At 36.7% G+C, this 21,042-nt stretch overlaps 1 protein-coding gene across 1 annotated transcript in view; it reads left to right on the top strand.

Annotated features, from left to right (window-relative positions):
* Nucleotides 1–21,042, top strand: part of GRIN2A (glutamate ionotropic receptor NMDA type subunit 2A) — a 187,261-nt gene that overhangs the window by 125,966 nt on the left and 40,253 nt on the right. Inside the window, exons 5-9 of the mRNA XM_064462129.1 lie at nt 525–693; nt 818–971; nt 5,747–5,872; nt 8,493–8,722; nt 15,185–15,345. Coding sequence (XP_064318199.1) covers nt 525–693; nt 818–971; nt 5,747–5,872; nt 8,493–8,722; nt 15,185–15,345 — 840 coding nt within the window. The remainder of the gene's footprint in view (nt 1–524; nt 694–817; nt 972–5,746; nt 5,873–8,492; nt 8,723–15,184; nt 15,346–21,042) is intronic.

Here is a 21,042-nt window from a genome sequence, read left to right on the forward strand (position 1 = left end):
TACATAAAGGGAAAGCCTTTGTCTTTGCACTCAAAGGCAGCCTGAATTCACCTCCTCAAAGTGCAGAAAAAAGGTTTAGCATCCATTTTCAGTACAGTGAACTGTTATGCCTTTATAAAGCTTACATGTTGGTAAGTTCTGTAATTACTAAATGACATGTACTCTTTCGTCTTGAGAGTAAAAGTAATAAATGTTTAATCTAAGCCCGAGAGAGAGATTAGTGAGAGGAGGCTATATGTCTTGATGGAGAAGTGAAGTGCAGTAGGCTGGATACTTCAGCAGAAAACATGTCATACAAGGTCTACCATTATCTTGTATTCATCTCCTGTCAAGAAATTACGTTATGATTAGTAAGAGCTACAAACACCATATAAAGCATCCTGTGGATTATTTCTCCATTGATTTAGAGAAACATGGTCGCTTACAAGTATGACAAAATATTGTTTCGCAGTATGCTGAATCTTGCTGTTGTCATTCTTCTGTTTTTCCCGGTAGAAATGTTTGTCTCTCTCCTCTGTTGACAGCAACTCAACTAATGAGGGAACTAATGTAAAGAAGTGCTGCAAAGGATTCTGCATCGATATCTTGAAGAAGTTGTCTAAAACTGTCAAGTTCACATATGACCTGTATTTGGTGACTAATGGGAAACATGGCAAAAAAGTCAATAATGTGTGGAATGGAATGATTGGTGAAGTAAGTTCTGTTAGGTAAAACAGCTCTTAAGTAAGAACTTAGCAATGTTTGGTTTTAATTCTTTTGGAGAAATGAGGTATTATCTACTGAGTAATATTGGTGGTGTCTTCTCTTTGTGGATCAGGTGGTATACCATCGTGCAGTTATGGCTGTGGGGTCTCTCACTATTAATGAAGAGCGCTCTGAAGTGGTTGACTTCTCGGTGCCATTCGTTGAGACGGGGATTAGTGTCATGGTGTCACGGAGCAATGGCACAGTTTCACCATCTGCTTTTCTAGGTATGATTCTCCACACCACCCAGATCATTTAATTGCATTTCTATAGAGCTGAGTAGGTTTCATTGTTTGTTAGGCTATATAGTTCCTTGATGTCTTTCTGTCAAGTACGGAATTTTATATTAGGAAGTTTGTACGGTGTTGACATGCTGATTAACATGATTATTAGCACATGAAGGTAGTGCTGTTGGCTTCAGATGCAGTGAGTGAAAACCAATGATAGCTATTTCAATATGAAAAAGGATCCTACAAAACCTTCAGTTGGGAAAATTTACTTCCTCAAAAAACGCTTCTTTACAAACTAATTTATGTTTGTTTGGCCCATTATAAATGGTTTCATATCTTTTTAACATTCACATTCACAAAATAATTTAAAAGCCAGTTGTAGGATAGCTAAGAAAAAGAGGCTTCCTTATGATTAGAGAAGATCTGACAGCTAATTTGGTAACAGCTTCTGAACACCATATGACTGCACTGGGGAGCTTCTGAGTGTTTTCTCCATTGATGCAATTGAATCACAGAATGACAGAATCCCAGGTTGGAAGGGACCTCAGGGATCATCTAGTCCAACCTTTCTAGGAAGAGCACAGTCTAGACAAGATGATTGACTTGTGATGATGCAGTTGAACAGATATAGCAAGACGAGATATAGCAAAGAGATGAAAGGCTGGACAGAAAGGAGGTGGGATAAAAAGAAACAAAGACTTTGGTCTTCCTTCCTTGTTTGCTTGTTTCAATTGTTCATTTCTCCTTCTGTTATTTCCCTCCTTCTCTTCTAGTGCTTATTGTTTACTTCTGTATTTGGTGGTTAGCCTGAATTTACCTGAAGCTGAAAAGAGAATGAACCATGACATGGATCAAAAATGCCTGGATGTTATATTCCTCATAGTTTTTTGGGGCCCAATATTTTTAAATATATTTTGCGCAGGAAAATAGTGCTAATGACCTAAAAATATTTAAGTGAAATTAAGAAAATCTAAACAAACAGTATTTTCCAGATGCCTTGGGGAACAGTTTAGTATGTTCAAGTCCATTGGGTCAGCAGAGATGCCATTTTTGCATCAATGATTGTATGGTTTGTTTTTAGATTGCTAAGTGTAAGTTCTTTACTTCCACTGAAAGTGCTTGTAGCCATCGAGGAGAAGATTGTTGGTGTAGTATCAGCTACAAGTGGGCAAATAATTGGGTTTTCTTGCACAAGAATCATCATTTAGCCACAGAGTTTATTTCTTATACCCATTCCATAAAGGCACATTACAGAGATGATGCAAATAAATATATAACAGCGAGTAATCAAATAACTTCCCAAATGCAGTGATACCTAAACAGATTTTGTTGGTGGTTAATACTTTTGTTTAATGAATGACTTTTTAGTGAAATTATAAGAGGCTGTACTTTTAATGAAAGTATTCAGAGTGTGTCTTTTCATTTCTGTAAGTCATTAACTTGTAAAGTTAATTAAATCGTAGAATTGCAGTTGCGGCATGTTGAAATAATTTAAAATAAAAGTGCTGGAGTGTTTTCTAAGTGTGCTGCAAATGCAGCTGATTTTTACTATGGACTTTGCTTACCTCTTAAAAGCCTGCTTACAGCTACCATCAAAAGAGAAGCTGCTTTTGCATTTTCCACAACAACATAGTTATTGGATTTCTAAAATGCATTTCATGTTATTGGTTTAGTTGGACATACATATAATTCAAAAAGTAAAAATAACCCCTTTTTATAAAGATCTATAGAATAGCATTACTTTTGAAGAAATCTCATTTACTGCACCAGTAAATCAAGTCTGTGCTCTCAGATGTATGTTCTGGTTTTTTAAATGTAGATGAAACTGCCACTTTACTGGAACTGACTGTGTATTTTGGTGAGGTGTGCATAGTAGTAAAATGCTTTGCCATGCAAAATACTGTCAGGCAGGTAGCTGAATTTATTCACAGATTGATTTTGTTTCAGTTAAGCGAATGTCTAAGAATAGAGTAATCTTACATAATTCTTTTTAATTTTTTTTTTAAAAAATCTGTAAAATACAGTATTTTTTGTTTAAAATAGCCCTTGATTACAGTTAATGAAATATCTGTTTTGTGATTTGTTAGTATGAATGTAGACAGGTACAGGATTTTGTCTGAACTAGATTTTCCATTCAGTGGTTGTGTCCAATAGATGTGTCTGGGCTGACAGCCTTTTCTTCATTATCTGCTGTATTCTGATTCTGATGTGGGTGTCTCCTTCAAATGAGAATTTTATCCACATTACAACATTTTCATATCATGCTAAAATTCATATATATTACATACACAAATAAATTTTTTTAAGGATTCTATGGAGATTTTTTCAACTTTATTTAAACAAACAAACAATCAAAATTTTTATGTTTTTAAGAGGGATTGAGTTCATAGGTGAGGTCAGTTTTCTTTTTTGGAGGCATTGGTGGGATAGGATATATATGCCCCTGTTTATTTTATGTATTGTTTAAGTATTCGTTTTGGTGGTGGGAGGTAAAATTTGAAGTTAGTGGAGTATGACAGCTTTTTCATTGCTCAATACTCTCCATTGCCAATCATTTGAAATGTACACTGACAAGTCATATATTAGTGTTTTTCTGCCATATCATAGCTTTACTGAAAATTCTTAAAAAACCTGCTGCTTGCCTGAGGGAAGTCTCTTTCTGTCCTTTGAGAATCAAAGAACAGAGCTGAATGTGTAATTTGATGTCTAATATGACGGAAAGATTGACTTTGTTATTAAATTGATTTTGTACTTGTTCAATCTTACTGTTTGCTAGTCTAAATAGCTTTTTATTTTCCTATTGCTTCTTTTAATGCTCCACCTCATTGCCAGACTGCTTAAATTATTAAAGACCATTCTGCTTAAACTGTTGTTTATAGCTCACTTTTTCACATCAGCTTGTTTTGCCCTTTGCCTTATTTAGATTTTGACAAATTACCATCGCTGTTTCTACACCGTTGCTTTTGATAAGGGTTTTATGAGGCTTGCTTTCTTCTATGAGAATGCTGTCAAAATTGTACGATAGTTTTATGTGAATTCCAATTTAATCCAGTTAATGTGGGAATTAATAGACTATTGGTTATTAACCATATTTAGCTACATGATGTCCTTTTCCCATCTGCGTCTGAACGGATCTTTCTCTGCCTTTTAAGAATTCTGTTATTCTGTTAACTTACTATGCTCTTCCAAACAAATAATTACAGTAATTGAAAGAACTTCATAACCTCTCTTAAAAATAAAATAATTTAAAAAAAAACCCCAACAAACCCCACCCAACCCCCCCAAATCCCCTTAACCTTCTCTTAAAAATAGAAAGAGAACATTTTGCCTTAAAATTTCTGTGCCTTGCCTTTTTAGTTTGCATCCAAAAATCACTAGTGAGGTATTTGGAATTTGGTCTTGGTTCTAAATTTTTGAAGAAAATGTAGCAAAGGCTCATGATCTCATGAGATTTCCATGCTTGGGCCCAAATTATTACACTTATTCTAGTTCTGGGTGATCATTCATGCTGACTCGGGCAAGGTTCAGATTGGGTTTAACACACCTCAGCTCTCACTGATAGTCCTTTCCTGCAATAATAGAAGAATTTTCAGTGGTCCAAATCTTAATTTAAATTCAAAGAATGAAGAAGTTAGGATGGAGGAACCTCTTGGGCTTTCAAAAACAGGCAAAGCATTGGAACACACTAAATTCTTGTCCTTTGAAGTGCGTCTTGATTCTGTCCTAATTTGAAATAGTATACTAAGGTTTTTTCTTTCTCACGCTTCAGAGCACACTCACACTTGCATTATCTACCAAAATTAGGATATAAAAGGCATGCCCCCAAATAAGCTGACCTGATAAAGAGAGATTACTTTGCCATACAAAACCTTTCCTACATATATCTTTATACCATGACAGCTATCACAGGGACTCCTGAAATGACAGATAATTTGTGACTGGGCAACATGATATTTAAGAAATCTGTGTTACCACATACTATTGCCATATCCAGTCTTTCAAAGAGTTGGTGCTTAGCCTGGTATTTGAAACTGCTTTTAGTTTTCTGTTCCAACCTACTTCTTTTACTTAATCATGTTTTTTCTGTCTTTCAAACAGACATTCAGTTTTCCGTAAAAACTTTTTGGTTTCAGAAATTTGCTTCCAAATGAGAATAAGACTTTCAAAAGTATGTGTTGGCAGTTGGTAAAAACATCATCTTCATTGTAGGTAGATGAAAGGGAACACAGAGAGAAAAAAAATCTGAAACAAAAGAATGTAGTTTGAATACAAGTGTTTAGCTTTTTTCCCCTAACATTTTTTGTTGGATAGAAAACAAGAGAGAATTCTACGTCACTGAACTACCAAATGTATTATACATACGCTTAATTGCTTTTGTTCTGCAGAAACACAGTCATAATAGTTGGAACATTCTGTTGATAAATGTATATAACACAGGATAAAGAGAAATGGGCTACCTGGTTGTAGACTGAATAAGCAGAGAGTCAAACCAATTATTTGCCACTCAGTGTCAGTGAAGGCTTTGTCAAAGAAAAGTGTGCGGCCTTTGTTTTTGAATGCAACTTACATTTAAGATTTTGAGTGTATGAATTTACTGTATATATACTAACAGCAGTTCTTTATATATTGCTACTTAGTTATTTGCTAACATTTTTGTCGGTAAAAGCTAATTTAAAGAAAGCTGCTGGGCTTTAGCTGAAGACATTAGAACTCTTGTGCTGCAAGTAGTTTAATGAACTATATTTCTGTTTCTCTTGTCTGTTTTGCTGCAGAGCCTTTTAGTGCTTCTGTCTGGGTGATGATGTTTGTGATGCTTCTCATTGTGTCTGCCATGGCTGTCTTTATATTTGAGTACTTTAGTCCTGTAGGATATAACAGGAACTTAGCACAAGGGAGAGGTAAGCTTTGCATTTTACACAACCCTAAAGCTATGAAAAATCATGTGTTTCCCATCCCTTGCCCTCCATCTTTTAAAATAAACATAACATAGGAATAAAACAGTGAAAGCAGCTTTGGAACTATGTTTGCTCTTCATTTAAAACTTGATTTCTTGAGGGCTTCTATGCTCATGTTTGTATTCTAATTCATTGGTATAAAGACATATAGAAGAGTAAGTGATATCAGAGAGAGTTGTATTTGGGCAGTGTTTGGTTAGTATACTGTATCGGTTGTAGAGTGTCAGCTTAAAAAAGTATTGGAATAAGTTCTACAGACCCCTGACTCATGAATTCCTGGTTCCGAGAAAATTATCTAAACTGGTGTGGTTTTGTGGATAATCTGGAAAAATAGCAGTTATGTTGTATATAGTTTTATATAGTACCTATAAAAATTCTGATTAACTCAGCCTTGAAATGAGGCCAGTGGCAGAAGGGTATCGCTTCTTTCTGTGTAGCATCCATGGTTATAGAAAAATCATTTTCAAAATGTACCAGCACAACAAATTTAATACAGAGCTTGCCTTTCTCAGCAAAAGCTGCAGTTGTATATTATTAACACTTTGACATGAGAATGAGGATTCCATGTACTGTGGTGCCCTCATCTTTCCCTTTCTTTACTTACAATAGAGAGTGCAGCCTGTTTTTAATTTCTAAATCATACTTGCCTCGTTTTCTAACAAGAGATCTTCTAGCTTGGTGAACGCAGTTCTGGAGACTATTCCAAGCTATTGCTTTCTTCTAGATTTTGATTGGCTTGTTCCTTGAGAAAGGGGATTATTGTAATATTCAGATTATATAATTTCAATAAGATGGTAAATGTGTAACCTCTGTCCAAAATAAACACTGTGATTAGGAAGGGGAAATCAAAGGTGACTATAGACACTGGGGATCTAGGGGCCAGGCCGTTCTTTTCTATGCCACCTCATGTGCCAGGATTGATTATTTAGTGTACTTACAGCTACAAAGGCATATTATGGCACTAGACCAACCGAACTTAGCTCTAGAGACTTGCCATGAATTCAGCTGCTGTTCATTTGAAACGTGGGAAGCTTAAAATAAATGGGAATCTTTATGTAGATTACTCCTTTCCCTAGGCATTTTTGGCAAGATGAAGCTCAATGGTAATACAATCTTCAGTACGTGAACAGAACTTCATCCTGCTTTCTTGGCATATGCTTTCCTTATCATTGTTCCTTGGAAAATACTTATTATCCCTGTATCAGCTCAGTCTTAAATGGCTCTAGAAGGTAGTTTCATGAACCAAAAGGCAGTTCCATTGTGTTTATTTTACTGCACTCTATCTTCTTAGCGCTGCTGCAGAACAGAACGAGGATGATCTAAGATGGTGTCCTTGATTGCACTGTGAAAAATTTGTTCTGTATTAGAGAGCATTTCTACTGAAATGAGAACATACACTTAGTGTACCCACTTTGTGTTTTATTCTTTTAATAAAAATTAAATTATTATTAACATAAATTATATTAATAACTGAATCTGACTTTGTAAAGTGCACCCCCTTGGATAAATGGAAAGGGCAGGGAAGGAGGTAATATTACAGGTGTCTGCATCAGAGCTTATTGTCTGAATTGCCATTTAATTGAAAAATAGATACTTATAAAAAGGTCAAATGAGTCACAGTCAGGGGAGGCCTGTTCCTTTCCATTAAGGATAAAGGGAGTCTCGATGACGAGCAATATATGATGACTGCACTGTACTTACCTAGAGCTGGGTAAGAACAAACTTCCCTTTATTCTCACAGGACTCTTCAAATATGTCCTTTTAAGTGGGTAATAGCATTGCTAATCCACTTCTGCCACTATGTGGGCATGAGGGCTTCATGCTGACCACTTCTTGCTTTGAAAGGAATTAAAAGCTGACTGAAAAATGGAATAGCAAAAACTATAGAATGGATTAGCAGGGACAGGTTTTTACCTGTAATGCCAACAGATTTGAAGCCATGGAACTGACTCTGAACAAGTGAGGCAGCCAGAGTCTGGTTCACTCTGTTACCTGTCTTTACTGGTAGCTCCTTTGCGTTGACTTACTGATTTATTCTCTGAGTGCAAAGTTGCTTAGAGGTAGGTGATGTATTCACACATTTTGACCTTGAATATGCTTACATAAATTTCAAAAAGTATGATGTTGGAAGACTGTAGATGATAAAAAATAATTTGGGTCAAAACAGTACTAGAATTGAATCATTAAGACTTAAACTCACAGTTTTCCATTTTACATGTCTGCTGGCTGAGAAGGCTGAAAAGGGCAATACTGTGGCACACACCTTACTGCAAGAGACATACCAGTTTGCTTCTCCACACCTATGCTTTCCATTTTAATTTTAAAACTTTTGAACTAAATGCTACATAAAAAATGTTGAATTATATTTTAGAAATATGGAAATGAATGTCATTACAATAGAGAGTACCTATGGTAAATCCTGTGATTGCATTGAGAGTACAGTGAGTATGTATTGGAATATTTTTTAACCATGTCTGTGTGAGTAATTTGTTGTTATTATGTAGGGCATCTTGCCAAGGTTTAAGTTAACTACAACTAAAATAACTGCTCTTTGCAATTACAGATCCCCATGGACCATCCTTTACCATTGGAAAGGCAGTATGGTTACTCTGGGGCTTGGTATTCAACAACTCTGTGCCTGTGCAGAACCCCAAAGGGACAACAAGTAAAATCATGGTGTCAGTTTGGGCTTTCTTTGCTGTCATTTTCCTGGCTAGTTATACTGCCAACTTAGCTGCATTTATGATTCAAGAGGAATTTGTTGACCAAGTGACAGGACTGAGCGATAAAAAGGTAGGTCTTCAGCTCAAAGGAGGTCAGTGCCCTGTCTTCATAATTCTACAAATTTGTACTTTGTGCTTAACAAAATGCAAGCAAGATGATAAGCTAAAATTGGATTATTTCATTCTGAGTGTAACCCTTTATTAGCAAACCTAAGACCCAAAGCATGAAAATATCAGACAGTTTTCAAAGTCTTTCAGTTGCCTTTTCAAAAGTAACTGCATTAACTGAAAAAGACCTTTATTTTGTAATGGAAATCAATTTCTGTTTGATTAAAAGGAATGCCTCGCCAATACAAAAAAGCTTGAAAAATGAAAAAGTCAGTTTGAATGCAGGGAAGGCATATTTAAAATTATTTTAACATGTCTGTGTGGAATATTAATAATATATGAACTGACAAAATATTCATAAAACCAGCAACTGTCCAGTAATTATAGGAAGCCAGTTAATGCTTCTGAAAAAACGTCTTTTTGCTTTCTGTGTAGTGTGCAAGGAAGTTATAGAAAGAGTTCAGATTTAAAAATAAGCAAAGAGAAATGTTAAGAAGTGACACATATTATCTGTGGATGTTTGAATGTTTTCCTTGTATAAAATGGCAAGAGTAAATAGGAGAAAAAACCAAAACAAAACAAGATTTGGGGGGTTGTGTTATCACATTGAAGTGAGATCTACATTACATAGGAGAAAGCGGAGAATTTTGCTGTGTTTGTGGAGGAAGCTTTCCTACTTCAAGAACTTTTGTGACAATTTCACTTTCAGCAGTAGGCTCTCCTAATTAACTTAAACCCTACTCAAGTTTTACACAAACTGACAAATAACAAATATGCTTATTTTTCATATTGTTCTAGCTTGACTGAACTTTCGTCTGCTGAAAGTATATTTCCCAGATCTTTGAACTCGTGGATTTTAATTGATAGTCTTAGAAATCAGAAACCTAGCAATTACTTCTTTTTTATTTCATTTGTGTGCCTGCTTTGTAATAGTGGTATGGCATGGAGGGATTGAAGTCCATTTGCAAAATTATTGTTGTGATGGATATGCACAAAATACATGAAAGGCAAGCTGTTTTCAAGTTTGTGCCTAGCTGTTTTAAAATGAAACTAAATATTGATATTAAGAAGTAATATTTCAATAGAGTCTTGCACAGGGGAGAACATCACAGGGGATTTTTCTCAAAGGGCAGAAAATAAAGGAAATTGTTATTCAAAAGAAGGCAACAACTCAGATAGCCTTGTGTCTGTTTTTTGTTTTAACTGCTTTTTATGACCAGCCTTTGACTGATCTCCTGAAGTATCAAAGCATGAATTGCAGGTGTGGCTAGAGGAAAGACAGATAAAAAGAAACAAAAAATGATAGTAGTTTTGTTTTCATTAAGCTGTGTTGTTCCAAAACCTTTGAAAAGTATGAAGACCATTAAATATACCTCTATTTTAAGGTAATATTCTTAGCAAGAGACAGATAAAAGGTGTTCTTTTCTTGAGGATAAAAAAAGGATTCGAGACATGTCTTTTTCTTGTTTGTGAGACAGTACAGTGTGTTTTCCTGGGAAGTCTTGGTTTTGGTAGGATTTGGCTTGCACCTGGCACAGGACTAGCATTCGTGACTGCCAGTGCACCCTTACCTTCCTTTCTTTGCTGGCTGTTTGCCACTCTTGCCTACGGGGCTGAGAAAATGTCAGTATTTGTTCTGTAGCTTTTAGCTAGTAACTTCTTATTTTTGTCATTTTTCTATTCTCTCTGCTAAGTAGGATTCTATTTCCACAAAAAGCAAAATAAAAATAGAAAAATACTTGAATCAGAAAACACCATCTGTTTTTGTGTGGTCTGCTGATCATTTATTTGATCTGCCACCTTTGTTTTTATTTTACAGTTCTTCAATTTTTGCCTGAAGCCTATAGAGATACATCAGGGGAGCGATGCCTTTTCTGATTAAATTAAACAAGCTAAAATCCAGAAAAGCAATGAACTATTTCAAAACATTCTTCTTGTCATACATAGGTATTACCTCCTCCACAATCCTGAAGTTTCTTGGATTTTTAAAATTCGAGTAATTAAGAATAATTTATGGGAATATAATCTGATTAATGTTAAATTATTTTTCTCCCCTCTTTGCCTTGTTGCTGCAATGTTGTGAGTAGAAGAACAGTTCAGGAATTTGCAAAAATTTTACTGATGTTCAATAGAGAACTCTGACCCTCGTTGCAAACAAAGTGGTAATAGGCAAAGGCCAGTGAGAAGGGACAGAGGTATGGGTAAAATGAATTTTAAGGAAGTAATATCTGGAAGTTCAATAAATTTTTGATCAAGCTTCTGGGCTGGTAAATCAGTTTATTGCATTGACAATACAGCATTGACAAAAGAGCTTGACAGGGGAGAGGGAAAGAACAGTAAAGTATTCACCGATTAGAGATACTGGGGTTTCTCAATCCAGCTCCACATGTGATAGACTATAGAGAATGGAAGCCAGGAAAACCTCTTCTCTCTCTGAGCAGTCATCCTGACCCTCAGCATACAATGTCTTCCCATTCAGGAAACGTGTTACACTGCAGTATCTGGTTCACCAGGTTTGCTGAACACATGATAACGTGCTATTTATCCTTCTTCGCTTTAAGACCTTTTGATAGTTTCCGCAACCTTCATAATGTTGCTAATGAATTTCTGAATGCCATGTCATCTGTGTGTCACCCAGAAATACACGGCACAGCATGTACTAGAGTTACTAAGGGTGGGTGTTCATAAACTCAAATGATTCAGAAAATGAGAAGAAAATTATATTTTGACATTCTTGTGTATGTAAAAGATTTTTAAAAGCTTTGTGTTCATAAAAAGATACAGAAAATTCGTCCAAAAGTATCCAACACAGCTGGCATTCATAGGTCTTGTTACTTTATAGACCATTTATGCCTTTTTCCTCTAATGAAATAGAGAAAAGATTACTAAGGTAGAGTAGATAGCTGTGGACAGAATTGTCTTGCAAAGCGTTTGTCTGCTGTGATTCCTTCACTCAGTCGCAGTTTAAGAAATGCCCCACGTGCATGTGGTCTGGGGGGTTCTCTTCAACCTTAATAGGAAGCCTTAATTGTGCCATTTACAGGTTCCTTATTTTTGCAAGATTCACAGTATTCTTGTAACCTTGGCTTTATATTTTTGTGCAGCAGGATGCCACAATTTCTATAGTTACTTAGAGATATGTCTATGAAAGCAGAGCAGGCTGAGGTCAAAAGCAGCATGGAGGATGAGGTGGTTGGGGTGACCCTCTTACCCCAGTCCATCTCTCCACTTCAATATTAGACCTTTACAGTGTTTTTTGAGGGTTGTCAGGCATAGATATTGACTCCACTTCAGTAACTGATGATTATTATAATAGTCTTGGAATTACTAATAACTATATTTTTCAAAGATCAGAAATCAGATTGTCAGTGTTTTACATCTGGTAAAAGAAGGAAGGAGGGAGTTCAAGTATGGGTATTCTTCTGTCACTCCAAACCAGCCATAATTCCTGTTAAAATCTCTGTTAGCAGAGGGAGAATATTTACTCTTTTCTACTATTTTAGTAATGTTTCCACAGTTCCTTAAAATACTCCAGGACAATAACAAAAAATTGCTCTGAATAGCAGCCTTTTCAGGCAAGGATGCAAATCTTCAGATTGTCAGTATTTAATGTTTGTGAAAGATGACTTTACTGACTTAATGAAATTGTCAGTTTTGTTAAGGCATATATCAAAACAAAATAAAAGCAAAAGACTGGAGTTTTGTTGCCATGTGCCGCATTTCTAACAGCTGGCAGAGCATGGGGAAACAAGAACAAATTGGTTAGTCGCCGAATAACATCAGGTCTCTCCACAATTATGATTCAAGCAGGTGGCTTGTGTATTCAGTTTAAGGATTTTATTAATGATTTTTAAAAATTAGCATTTCAGAAAAAGTCTAGGAAGAAAATTACTTCCTAGCAGACATGATACATTTTATTTCCCATCATGGGGCTTCAGGGAAAATGAGTCCATGTAGAGACTTGATCCTTTTTTCTTTCTTGTCTCATGCCTGTGACATAGATCTTTGCTGCAGTCACAGCACCTATCTGCTTCTCCAGGACATATCAGCTGATAAAATATGTTTCAAATTATTGTTGAGAACTTTATACACCTTAGATATGAGTACACTGCTAGTTAAAAGATTTTAAACTGTTTCTTTCTTCTTTACAAGTAGTCTGTGAGCAGGCAGTAGTAGTAGGCAGTTGTTTCAAAAAATTATCTCCTTGTGACAGTTAAAAATCGTTGGTTGGGTGTCTTGTGCCAAGAAATTCCAGTCTGTGGATGGTGTTTGGAACTATTCATCTGCTTGTTATCCCTGTGATCTTTGAATGAACTAGTACTTTTTATTAATCTCTGCTTTCCTGCAGAAATATTTTTGTGTTCCATGAATGCTCAATCTGGGACAGATACCTCAATTCCTTAAACTCACATGACTATTCCTGAAAAGTGAGAATATTCAGAACCAAACTCCATTTCTAAATTACCAGGATACTCCACCGTAATCTCCCTGTTCCCCCGGTTCCCCTGCCATACCCCAGGATTCGGAATTGAACTTGCAGAATGCCCACCACAGCTGAATTTCCAAAAAAAGTCAGCTGTATGTGCAGCAGCAATTTTTACAGGTCTTGAAATTGACATTGTTTCTTTAATTATTTTTTCCAGTTCTGTTGACTGGAAAAATTGATACAGGTATTAGGCAATATTGGAAGCCATCTCACTACGTCAGGGATTCATTATCTGTAGTTTTAAATAAAGTTAATAGCAAGCTACATCTATATCAGTAGAATCTATGGACATAGATTTAAAAGCAGGGTTTGTTTCAGTGCTGCATAATAAACTCAAAAAAGGAGATAGCAAATATAGACTAAGAACCATGACAGCAAATATAGTCTAAGAACCATGACTAGTATACAGTGTAATTTTAGTGCATGGGTCAATTAGTATGTGTAAAGTAGTAGCAAAGTAATAATTTAAGCAGCAAAGCTATGAAAAGGGAAAATGAGAAAAGTACGACATCTGTTAGCTAAACGAATAGAGAAAAATAGAGTTCATTCCTTTATGCTTTGTCAAAATATGCCTAATTAAAATGAAGCATTTAATTGTAGTTCTGTAACACGAAAATATTGTTGCAGCAATAATTTCACAGTCAAGGTTTGATGGAATTGAAAATACTCCCAGTTTTTGTATAAGCCCATTTGTATTCTCTTTGCAAATTGGCACTGGATCCTGGGAATTCTTGATGCCCTGAGACCAAACTTTAAAAAGAGAAGTATTACAAATGTAGCCCAAAGGAAGCAGCAGCTGTATAAATATTAGCTGTCTCTTGCACCTCAGGGTATATAGATTGCTCTTCTAACTTCAACAGTAAAAACAGAGTGCATTTCACCATGGAATTCATGGGTGACTGCTTTTATCAATGCTCAATTGAATTTCCTCATTAGCCAATAGTTCCTCTAATTTGAGTGGCCTTTTTCATTTATTTCTTAAAGACACATTTTAAGTTAATCCTAAAGTGCCACTTGGTATTTAAAAAGCAATATTGGAAAGGTGCATATAAAATTTTCAGGTCTGTTAGAAAAAGTTTATGTGAGATTATCTGAATGATTTCTAAATCTGAAACCTGACTGTGCCCTGAGCTATCGCTATTTCTTTGCAGATATTCCCTGGCTTGTTTTTCTGTGCTGATGCAACAGTGATACAGAGGGTAAAACTGCAGAATAAATCTATATGCCTTCAAGTAAATTTTTTGTAGTTTTAAACTGTAGGAATAAATAGGGACTAGGATTGTAGGTGTGAGAGCTCCAGAAGCCGTTTTCATGTCAAGTGATGTAGCTACTGAGGCCCTGGGGAAGATGCAAGAACTTTTATTCCCCTTGAATCATGGCGGTGGAAGGGAAAGCCAGCTCTCACTCTGTCCCTCCCCATGCACAAGCTTCCTGCAATCACCTGCACCCTTCCAGAAGCAGTGCATTACGGTCCCTATCAAGTAGTGCAAATGATCCTTTTGCCTCTGTGTGGGGACCCACAATGTCTCAAATGAGATGGAAGTGTGAAACGACTATCAACAAAATACTATTTTCTTTTGATTGCTGTTTACTAGCATGTCTGCTTGTAGTTCGGGTTCTCTACAGAGATGTTGGCAGATGAGGAACATCTTCCAGTATCTCTCTGCTCCAGTTTCTGCTGTCCTGCCATATTACGATGCATGGGAGAAAGTCATATTAGAGTGGTAAAGTTGAGCTGTTTTTATTTTGGATGTAGATGTTTCTGTAAGCTCAGTCAGTGTGAAGACACAGTTTCTGGTATAATATAGCTCAATTAACCCACAGTATTTGCCTAGAAGAAATTTGAGGCAGCTTATACAACTTCTGGTTTTTTCAACCTGAAATTGCTCTTCACATTTTGAATGCCTGAAACACTTTGCTTTCCCCTTTTCTCTCTAGTTTCAAAGGCCATATGATTATTCACCACCTTTTCGATTTGGAACGGTTCCAAATGGAAGCACAGAGAGGAATATCAGAAACAACTACCCTGATATGCACCTTTACATGACGAAGTATAATCAGAAAGGAGTTGAAGATGCCTTGGTCAGCTTGAAAACTGGGTAAGCTTTTTTCCATGGATTTTAAAGAGTACTGTAGACTTTGCAGAAACTGAGAAGTACTGATCTGTACTCACTGTGATACTGAAGAGACTGGTGTCAGGCATGCTGTGCAGCACATGGCTCTTTTTTTTGTCAGCTGCACTGTACAGGTATCAGAAAGGAAAATGCCTGTGATTTGCATGACTATTTTAAAATTGCATGGAAGCTTCGATGTCCTATGTAAAATAGATTCAAAGAGCAGAATTAGTATTTCTGAAATTTAAAGAGACATGATACAGATGGACCCGGATTTGAGTGGAGGTTCAACACAGAACCTGATGTTTTGTACAGTCCCTCATTATCTTTGCAGAACTCTCTCACACAGGAATGTGCTTTTGCAGGGTGAATTTCTGACAAAGCTTGTTTGTCTGGACGGTGTGCAACTACTTGTTATTTCCTTTCGACCTCCCATCCTTTTGGTGTGCTTTTAGGTCCACTCTTACATTTTCTTCTTTCCTCTAATTAGCACGGCCCTGTATATGTACTGTCATAACTGAAGTATTGACTTTGATCTTAGTAAAATCTGTTGAGATGAGTCTCAGAGGTACTATCTAATCCTGCATCTGGCAATCTCAGTAAATATTCTGGCAAATATTATTTTCCTTCTTCCTTAAGATCTGAGGTCTAGACTTGAGTATCATCCATCCTTTTCTCTCTCTGAAGTAGCCCATTCTGCCTGACTGGACTAAGAGACTGAATTTTCATTCTTAATCCTCAAAAGGTATGAGAGTGACTCACTACTTGTATCGGTATTCATCTGGGTGATAGGAATGCGTTAGCCCCGGTAATCTTTTCTAACATAAAGGCTTTGGTAATAGCAGGTGTATTTTTGTTAATAATCCTGGATTACAATATTCATAATTTATCAATATAGTTTGTTTAGATTTGTTTTGTTTTGAAGTGAGAAGGCTAAGTTACCCGTAGTGAATTTAAGTACATCTACTCTAGGGGCTGTTCCAAGGCACATCTCACCTGCTATTATTTACGGTGAACACAGGCAGGACACATTTCTTCCTATACTAAGTTAAGCTGTTACTTTTGGTCCTTTTTTGAGAATGGCTTGTCCTTTTAATTTTTCCTCTCCTTCAAACATCTAGGGGATTGTAACATATTTCTAATGACAAAAACCCTGAAGTCTCCAAATCTTTCCTTAGGGTGCATGTTTCCTTTTTAAAAAGTTATCCTTCCTACTGTTTCCCTCTCTGCTGTCTCTATGTCGCTGTCTGGACTCCCTCTGTCATGATTTCTCAAGGCATTCTCAACTGGCGTTTTTTCTTAAGCATGGATTGTCCCATCCTAAGACAGACGTGTAACATAATGTGAGGTGAACATCACCCAAGGTCTTCCAAACTGGAGGCAGAGCTCCTGCTCCAACCAAGCCTGTGCAAGTTTATATTTCCTGGGTGACAGCTAAATTATGCGTTACAGATAGTCAGCTGAATGCTACCATTCCTGCTGTGATTTCTAAAGAAGCTATCCTTAATTTCAGCCATTGCTAGGGCTTGTTCAGTTGGATGGATAGTTTATTTAGGGGATGTATATTCCTTGTACTTTTTACCAACCATTTGTGCTTCTGAAAGCCATGAAAAACTGCTGCTAGCTTTAAAATCAGGCCACCTGTCAGACACTTAAGCATGAAAAGCAGGGGCTACCTGACTGCAGGGGAGTTCAGGACATTCACTAAACTCAAGTTGGCTGCTCTTGTGCCAGCTGCTGCACTTCCTCAAAACCTTTAGTCCTTCTGACAGCATAAGCTGTTCATTCTTTGTTACACCACCCCTCCGCCCCCCCCCCCCCCCGGAGTTTCTTTCCTCTTCTAAGTGATTTCTCAGTGTGAACACCCCCAGGTGTCTACCTTGCTCCACTTATCTGACATTTCTGTAGCAGATGGTGCAAATAGGCTGCCATGTGCAGTGTTTTCCAGATCAATATAAGTAACTGCTATGTACACCTGCGATCCTTAGTATTTTGTCTGATGGCACCTACGGAAGGATTAAACAGCATGCCATCAGCTGCTGAAGTTCCCCACAATAGAAGTGTCACTTTGTGTTTGCTTATATCACAGGTTTGGACATTCCAGCAGGACAATTTTGTCAAGTGGGCTTACATATTTTCTGCCTTCAGTTTCTGCAGAGCAAGAACTGTGCAAAGACTCAATCAGTGTGGTAACTGTGGGCAGTAAACTCAGTTACAGATCAAACGGCATGGTTGTGCCTTCTTTTTGCCTCAGAGTTGTTTCTCTCTGGAAAGATGATTTCATTTAGGTGACCAAACCAATCAGGCTCTGCCATCATCACCTGTCACTTGTATCTTGAGCCCACCCAGATTTTCTTTCTTGCTAAGGTATTTGGTGAGGATGTGATGAAGTTCCTGTGGCTGACACCTCAGGGATCTCTGGAGCTAAAAGTGTTCTGAATGAAAGAGATGAGACTATATAATATGGGACTGTAATAACTTGCATTCTCTGTAGGGAGGAGACTAGAAAAGCATGAATAGGTATTTGGTACTGTTCTGTAATTGCCTGCCTCTTCTTTTTCTCTAGCCTCATATCTTCAGAAACATAATTTTTCAATTTTTCCACCAAATTTTCTGTTCTGTTCCTCAGAATACATAACTGTTTCCTCATTTTTATATGCCCACGCTGAATCATCTTCATTCCTCTGTCATGAATTATTTGACCAGGTTGTTTCTCCCTTCCATGTAAAGTTTGACCTTTCATCCTTATCTAGGCTTGACCAAGCTTTCACCTTCCCTACTTTGCTTACTTAATCCCATGATTTTTAATACATCATGTCCAATGGAGCCTGTGTTGCTGCTGCTTTTTTGAAGATGACCCCTCTCTCTCTCCTCAAACTCCTGCTTCTGAGCAAATGTGTAATTTCTATTTTCATCTTCCACGTGTATGTGTTCTGCTTACCTTATTACAGCTGGTTTGTCTGTTTTTATCTTTATCTCTTCTCAAAGCTATTCCTGTACTTTTAGCTTTTTGCTTTTTTTCATTCTCATCATTGGTAGCATACAACAAACAGTTTTTCTTACATATGGTAAAGCTTGCTGCTTCTGCACAGCTTTTTGAAAATTAACTACCTGGTAATTATAGAGCCATAGACTATAGACTTGGGAAGGACTTGCAAAGATTGTCTGGTTGATAACTCCTTCCGAGAGTCAAAATAAATAGTCCCTGTGTTATTCCTGATGAATGTTTGTATAACATGTATATATTTCCAGTCCCACTTTTAAAACTACTTTTGCCTAATTGAAGACATAAGATTTAGTCCCCTTTAATTCCTTGCATATAGTGTTTGATTCTAATTGTAAGGTAGAGCAAAAAATACCAGTAATCACGCAGTATTTAATGACTGAATAATGCTATACATATGGCGTCTGATCTAAATAGAATCAAACTATCAAGTAGTGTCTTGTCACAGTTCAGTTGGGTTTTGCTGTATCTCAAACTCTTAAGTCTTTCTATCAGCTTTAATTAGCTGATCGAGATGTATTGGGAATATCTTGATCTTTGAGACCATTGTGTTTAACACATAATGTTATTGAGTTGAACTGATAGGAGAAAGCAGGAAGAAGACAAACATAAAGCTTCAGATGCACAGATTTCTCTAAGATTTCTTTTTTGTTGGAGATGTGCTCATGTCCCTTTCCTCATTCTGGAAACAAATTAGAAAACAAACTAGGTTTTTCATCTTGCTTCCTTACAAGAAGTGAAAAATCATCTGCTTCAGTCACTAACCAGGAAAAACCTCAAGGGCAGAAATACGGATAGAAATGTGTATAAAATAAATTCTATTCCAGCCTTTATTTCCTGGTCTGATGTAGGGGTTAGATAGGTCTTGTGCTGGAGTGTTGCTGTACATGCAGAGATGAGTGTGCACACATCCGTGACTGGGAAGCCTTGAACAAAATGCCCAGCCCCTTCCTGTTTTCATCTTTGAGATGAAGCTAATAGTGGTTCAAAAATTAACTTACAAGAAAAGCACCTGCATTTGGTTTTCTTAATTAGAACAAACAACTTCACTACATAGGCAATAGGCTCGGACCTATCTTCTTCAATTAGCATTGAAAATGTTTAAGATCGATCTAGAAAGGAATCAACCAGGAAATGCTGCAAATCAGAACTGAAATGAGATTTTTGTTTTAGACTGTCATTGACATGATACCTACTCCTTCAGGTGAATCCCCATGGGGGGTTCATTGCAGCTTACACATGAAAGCTTGTTGCTATCAATGGTGAAGGCAAATTTAATAGCTATATTGTTTTTTTCCCTTTGTTTGAAATCAACCTTTGTTTCTGGAAATATTAAAAAAAAAAATTTAAGGTCTCGGTAATATCTACCTCTTGTCGATAATGTCTTATTTCTGAGATTCACAGGTACAGTTCTCAGAAAGCTACTGAAACACCATTTGACAATAGCAGAGCTTTCTGTATTGATTAAAGGTATCGGTTTGCAACCAGGCCTGTTAAAAGGGAGTAAAATTCATGCATCTTGTTATTGAAGACTTGTTATTACAAGTTATAACTTGTATATAGTTATATATACAAGTATATATACACTAAGATATGTCTATAACCTATATATATGCTATTACATATATAACAATAGTTATTGAAGTACTACTAAAGATTTTTCAAAATGACAGAAAATTGGCCCTCCTTCAATGCAATTTAGTACTGAAAGTAATCACGATCTTACAAGCTTGTCAAAAAACATACCAGTGTTTTCACCTAAATTTTGTGCATCTAAGGGATCAGCTGAACCACCTGTGCTGCGCTACCTGCAGAGTCTCAGATTGCTCTTTAGGCAGGACTGATCAGGTCAGGAATTCCCAGAGTTTTTTGTTCATTTTCCTTAATGAAAACAGAAATGGCAGTTATTTTCCTGAGCATTATTCAGAAGAGTAAAGTCGGTAAGACATTAGCTCATGTATTCTTGGTGGGTGAAGTCCAGCTCTGTTGGAGCGCGGTGGCTCCTTAGTGTTCCTTAGACGTTTATTGGTCAAATAAAGTTCTAAAAATGCATTGCACACATTTCTGTCTATGCTACATTTAATTAATCTACATTTCTAGAACCCTCTGTACCAGAGAGACAGATCCTATTGATTTTGCTTCTTTAAGAGAGAATAAGTCTTTGAATAGAAAGTAGTTAATTATTGTGTTATGTTTACAGTGGCTGTTCGGGTTTGTTTGCTTCTGTTTTCCTTGCTATATTTTTCCAGAAAAGGTTATAGTTAAAGAATCCTATCTCTTTGCAAGCAAAACAACCTTACCTGTTGTAATTCTTTGATGTGGGTTGTATCAGCTCATAGCTGCTGGGTTTGTATGTAGAGTTTCTCCGTATATGAGTGTTCTGCTGCTGTAAAACTGTCAAGAGGAGAAAATGCAATGGCAATAAACTGGAAATACATTTCATGATCTCACCTTTGTCCCAGCACATCTACACTGGAATATTGTCAAGGATTTAACTGCTAATGGCTGAAATTAGAAAATGTAATTGGGAGAGTCTCTTCTTACTATAGAGATAAAATGGGGATCTTTCACTTGCCTATTGCCCGTCACTGAAGAATCCATCTAATTTTTTCTTCAATTCTTTAATCTTCCTGGATATGAGGACTGCAGCTGGGTATCACGCAGTGTATATCTTGTTT

Source organism: Phalacrocorax carbo, chromosome 10 (assembly GCF_963921805.1).
Source record: "Phalacrocorax carbo chromosome 10, bPhaCar2.1, whole genome shotgun sequence".
Taxonomy (NCBI): domain Eukaryota; kingdom Metazoa; phylum Chordata; class Aves; order Suliformes; family Phalacrocoracidae; genus Phalacrocorax; species Phalacrocorax carbo.